Source organism: Gekko japonicus, unplaced genomic scaffold, assembly GCF_001447785.1.
Source record: "Gekko japonicus isolate JY-2015 unplaced genomic scaffold, Gekko_japonicus_V1.1 scaffold918, whole genome shotgun sequence".
NCBI classification, from domain to species: Eukaryota; Metazoa; Chordata; class Lepidosauria; order Squamata; family Gekkonidae; genus Gekko; species Gekko japonicus.
The window spans coordinates 298,530-304,459 of NW_015165263.1; the positions used below are offsets into that span (position 1 = coordinate 298,530).

Consider the following 5,930-nt stretch of genomic DNA (forward strand, 5'->3'; position numbering starts at 1 on the left):
AACTGACTCTCCCATGGAGAGAGAGAGATTTCCCCTGCTGGCGCTGGTGCTCATAGCTGAATGTGGACCTGGTTTCCTTAGAAGCCAGACCACCTTAAACCGTTCCCCAGGCAGCTCCTGCCTTGACAGCCCCGATCCTGTGGGAGGACGGACCCCCCCCTTTTTCCGTTCACCCATTCTGCTGAGAGCACGCTCAAGTCTGGCGAAAACAGACTCTCCTGAGAGAGGAGGAGTTGTTTTCCCGGCGCAATGAGTGCCCACGACAGAAACCCCTTGCATGCATCTAGGGAAGCCAGAAGCCGCTGGCTGTACAATGCATGCCCACCCTAAAATCAGCTTTGGCATGGAGAGCAAGGAGCAACGCTCTGCTCTGCCTCCTCTGCCCAAACCCCCCCCCCTGCGAGCAGAGGGGCCAGCTTTCCAGACAAGCTCCTGCCAAGGTGTGAGGGAGACTGAAGGGTTAACTCCTTTCCAACCCCCCCCCCCGCCTTGCTGGGAAGAGCTCTGGTCAGCAGAGATTGCTAACGTGGATTCACGGGTGCGTCTCTTCATAATTTCTTAAAGACATATGTCTTACACTTAGGGAGAAAACGCGCTCTCCCGCATTCTTGTTAACATGCCTCCCCCCCCCTCCTTCAAGAGGGCTACTTTTCAGAGACATCTCCGGACAGAATAGAGGCGGACAATGGGTTAATCGGAAACCCCCCCCCTGTCCTGTCATGGAGAGCTCTGATTAAGACGAGGCCGCAACACAGAGGGACCTCTGTGTGGGCGTGCGCCTCATCCTAACACTTGGTGCATTCATGCCTCCCCCCCCAAGACATAAACTCCTGTCTCGGATAGACTGTGGGCTTCCTGTGGAATTTTTTTTCTACGAGGTGAGATGTAGAGGTATCTGGTTGGTATTGTTGAACTGGTCAGACTTCCTTCCTTGTGTATCCAGGTCTGTGTCAGGTTGGTATTGTTGAACTGGTCAGACTTCCTTCCTTGTGTATCTGCTGGTCGAAAGCAAATGTGTTTGCAGCAGGGTATTTAAACCTCCCTCTTCAGGACTCCCAAGTATATGGTAATTATAGCAATCCTGTTGGGTATGCCATGACCCTCCCTATGAAGGGATGTTCTTCAGCTTGTTGTGGGCTGGGGTGGGCTGATGTTAGGGAAGCATATGGGCATTGTTGTGCATAGTTTGGTTACTTCCATATATTGTTGAAACAAGGGGAATTATCAGCATTGTTCTCTGTGATTGCTCTGCATGAGCGGTGTCACCAAGGACACTACAGCTTCTGTGGTTTAATTTCCTTGGAGTGTTTTTACCATTTCTTTTCTTTGTTGTGAGACTATAGGATGCTGCACCAGTGTCAACAATGTGCCGTTATCTGGGCTTTATGTTCAAACTGCCCCTATACCGGTGTCTGTTTCAACAGAGTGTGAATTGAGTAGAATCAAAGAGTCTCATTATAAAGGTAGAAAAACTCAGTGATCCAAGTACTCCCGTGAACTACAGTAAACTTACTAACAGAGCTATAATGATATAAATGACCATTCATGGGGTTTGATCCTGACTGCCTTTATCCTGTGGCATAATTAATTTGAAACACACACCACAAGAAGCAATTCTGCAGTAGACACCCTTATAGCCCAGAGTCATGACATAAACACACAGCATGCATATAAACTTGGAGCCAGCCTGAATGTCACAGATATTTATTGAATAAACTGAGCATGGTTGAAAAACCTCTTTAGTGTACTATAGAGATTTTAGGAAAAGAAATATTATAATTGAAACTGATTTTTTCTCTCTTGTTTCATTCCTAGTTCCTGGGTCTGTTCCTCTTGAATCTATTCAGGGAGGCCCCTTTGAAGAGAAGATCTATGTTCAGTGGAAACCCCCAAATGAGACCAATGGGATCATTACACTCTATGAGGTAAGGGTAATCAATTGTGAAGTGGCATGCACTGCCTTTACTTTTGGCAAGTATGTTCCTGCTGGTGCTTTTTAGGCTTTTCTGACTGGGATCTGGCAACAGGGGTCAGTGAGGGTGGTAGAGTGTATCCAAAGGGTAGGGCTGATTCTTCTTTGCCTGAGAAATATAAGCTGTGACCTAGGGTCTCTGGGTTAAGTGAACTAACCAGTGATGGCTTTAATGTCAGTCATCATTACTGGCATAGTGGAGGGGGACATAACGGATCACATACTTTACTTTGTACACATGCAAAGTCATTTACACTAAGAGGTGAAAAGAAATTTGTGCTGGTTACTAGTAGGGCAAATATTTCCCCTCCAGTCCACCATTTGATGGCCAGCTTCACATCCTATGGCTGCAATGTAATGAATTCTCACGTAATCAAATCCTCTGTTTGGTGTAATGGTTAAGAGAAAAAGAGATTCAATTTATACCCCGCCCTTCACTACCCAAAGGTGTCTCAGAGTGGCTTACAAATTCCTTTCCCTTCCCCTCCCCAAAACAGACAGAAGGTGTGGCTGAGAGAGCTCTGACAGAAACTGCTCTTTTTTCAAGAACAGCTATGGCTTGCCCAAGGTCATCCAGCCAGGTGCAAGTGGAGGAGTGGGGAATCAAACCCGGTTCTCCCAGATTAGAGTCTGCACACTTAACCACTACACCAAACTGGCTCTCAAACAAACAGTGGAATGTGTATAATATAGGAAATGCCCCTATATAATATAGGAAACATTAGGATATATAATTGGAAACATTTACTTATTCCAAGTTTTGACTCTTGCAGCCAGAGATTAAATGTAAATTGGATTAAAATTCCATCTACCTTCCTTTCTGTAATTTCTTTAAAAGGTTCATTTGATCCAACAAGAAAAAGAAAGCTTAGATTGAAGATGATCTTGTCTGATGTGTCTCATTTCAACCAGTCCTATGAATATAGCAATTCTAGTAGTTGTCTCTGTAGTAAAAGCAGATGGCAGAGGGCTGGATGTTTGCAGCGAGGTTAATGCACTAAGCTTTTCACATCTGGAAACATGATTTTCTGAAGTGGCTTGGGTCAAAGAAAGAAATTGAGTTTAGTGGTTTCAGCTCCATCTCTGGAGGATGTTTGTGCATGTCACTGAAAGGCTTGCACAATTTGCTGTGACTAGCGATCTCTGTGCAGGGCACATCTTCAGGTACATGAGACAATTGTATCCTATATTACAGCTAAGGCATACAGCATATGTATAGAGAGGAAATGTTTGTGACTGTAAACAAATCGAGACTGTACAGTCCCCCCCCCTCCTGTGGGTATCATTAGAATACACAAGGATCTCTGCCAAATCAGAGTAATGATCCACCTCATTCAACTCCCAGTTCCACAAACCAGCCTTTGGTCCCGGTCACACGGGCCGGAAAAAGTGTGGGGGGGAAGCGTGGCTGTTTGCCCCGGAGCACAATAACACACGGCCGCCCGATCACACGTCCCGTCGAGGTCCCGTGGTTAGGGGATGAGGTGCTGATGACATGGCAATCCAGCAGCACGGCAAAGAAGCGGCGTGATCACAGCACCAATTGCATGGCAAACGGGTGCTCGTTTTACCGCAGTTTGTGCGCATGCGCCGTTGGGCGCTTTTGCGCATCCTGCGGAGACTTGGGGGGGGAACCTTGTTTGCGAAGGAACATCGGCGGGCGCCGGATGCCACGGGAGTCCACCGAAAATGCAATCAGACACCCACCCTTGCCCTGCGGTGTCTGGAAACCAGTACCTCATAGGTACTAGTTTTTTAGTCCACATCATCGGCGGGATGCCACGGGATAGCCACGGGAGCCCTACGCTTCCCAGATGTTGCGGTATGATCGCGCCTGGAAAATCTGCCTATCATCCGTATCTTTAGCGCGGCAAATGCTCCGTGTGAGTGCAAGTTTTTAGTGCAAGTAGACCAGAGTCATGATCTGTTGTTGCTCTCCAGTAACTAGGATATAGAAGTGCATTGCCTAACTGGAGGTTCCATTTATTTATCATGCCTTGATATCTTGGCTCTGATCATGTAATCTCAGCACATTCAAAAGTGCAGATAAAATCATTAGCTTCTGTCTTGGAGCTACCAGTTTAACAAGTCTCATTATTATTAGCTACATTATTTTCAGGTATCATGGCTGAAGGTGGACAAGGTGCTTAAGGATGTCTGGCCTACAAACTTAGTGCATGACCCCTGGCCTTCACAATAGATTCTGTTGATCTGGAAGAAATTGCCTGGGTGGATCCTGAAAAGAAAGTGGCACTAACTGTCTTGAAGGAGTCAGTCAAAGCCCCTCCTCAAGAATTTTTTTTTTTGGTTGGATCCAGATGATGACAATTATCACCTGGTAGCAAATACTTCAATTTTGGGCAAGACACCTGAGTAAATGGTGGCTAGACAACACCGGCTCTTTTAGCATTATGTTTATTCTTTGAACTCACTTCAATCTGGTTTCAGAAACTTGAATCACTTTAATCAGTAGTCATTACTGACAGAATGTGACCCTGTTCACTTTTATAGATACCTTAGCAGCTTTTGACCATGGTGTTCATCTGATCAGGTTAGCTGAGATGGGTATCAAGGTATCACCAGTTCCATTCTTATCTTGCTGACCAATGCCAGGGATAGTGATGCTACTGGATAGTTTCTCTGACCTTGAAGTTTATGCTGTGGGGTTCTCCAAGGCTCTATTTTATCCACCATGTAGTTCAACATTTGCACAAATCTGTTGGAAGAAGTTGTTCAGATATTTAGAGTTCAATATCATCAGTTTGTTGATTATGCACATTTCCATTTCTCATTTTCAGCTGGTTCCAAAAAAGTGGTGGATAATTTAAACCTGTCTCTGGAAGTGGTCATGGGTTGGATGTTAATGAGCTAAAGCTCAATCCATACAAGATGGAGGCGCTATTGGTCACATTTATTCAAAATCAGAGATCAAAGCATCAGCTTGGTCTGGATGTGGTTGCATTTGCCTTGAAATAACAGGTTCACAGTTTGGGGATACTGTTAAATCTGGATTTACAACCAGTATCTCAGGTCTCTCCAGTGGCATGTTGGACCTTTGGCTGGTTTGGTTCACCAGCTGCTGCCTTTCCATGAAGAGATTAGACTCAGTTACCTATGTTGTAATCATATCCACTCTAGAGTACTGCAACATGTTCTCTGTGGGGCTACCTTTCACAATAGTTCAGAAGCTGTAATTAATTCAAACTGCAGCAGCAAGATTACCATTGGTCATACATTACAGAGCACAGGCTTCATCTGTGGCCAAGGATTAAAATTGCTACTAATTTTTTTCTTCTGGGCTCAGTGTAAAGTGCTTGTTACTACATTTAAAGCCGTATTATGGTTTAGAAGTAGATTATTAGAATACATAACTCCAAATGAATCTGCCCAGTTACTGAAGTCATTATCTGACTACACAGAGTGTGCTAAGTTTAAAGCACTAGCTAAAGATTTACTTTAGCCTGTTTACCCAGGCTTTCTGTTGGTTATACTTTTTAAAAATGTGATTTTAATATTGTTTCATGCTGGTATTTTAATTGTTTATATATTTTGCAAATAGTCTGTAAGCTACCTCTAGCACCTTTGATGGAAAGTGCAGGATAGAAATTATTTTTAAAATCTTTAAAAATAAAAGATGGTCCTACCTAACACCCCCTGTAAAGCTGTCTACATTAGTACCAGTCACTACAAAGTAAGAAAGGAAATTCCACAAGCTAGTTGTTTCTTAAGTGAAGTGCTCTGAGTACTTCCATTTGCCTGCCCTGATTCATAAACTAACTCAGTGGTGCTTATAACTTCTTTTGTATAGCCCACACATGCAGGCAGATGTATATTAAAGCTTCCTCCTAATGGTTGAAGAAAGAGACAAGTTAATTATTTTCTGAGAATCTGTACGATATGATGAGCAGACATGAAAATCAATAACAGAGGGGAAAAAGAGAATTCCTTGAAATGTTTG

The 5,930-nt window shown here is 44.0% G+C and overlaps 1 protein-coding gene across 1 annotated transcript in view; it reads left to right on the forward strand.

The window, feature by feature from the left end:
- The window catches only part of PTPRT (protein tyrosine phosphatase, receptor type T), a 604,328-nt gene that overhangs the window by 298,024 nt on the left and 300,374 nt on the right, over positions 1-5,930 (forward strand). The window contains exon 8 of the mRNA XM_015410192.1: positions 1,816-1,925. Within this exon, the coding sequence (XP_015265678.1) occupies positions 1,816-1,925 (110 nt within the window). The remainder of the gene's footprint in view (positions 1-1,815; positions 1,926-5,930) is intronic.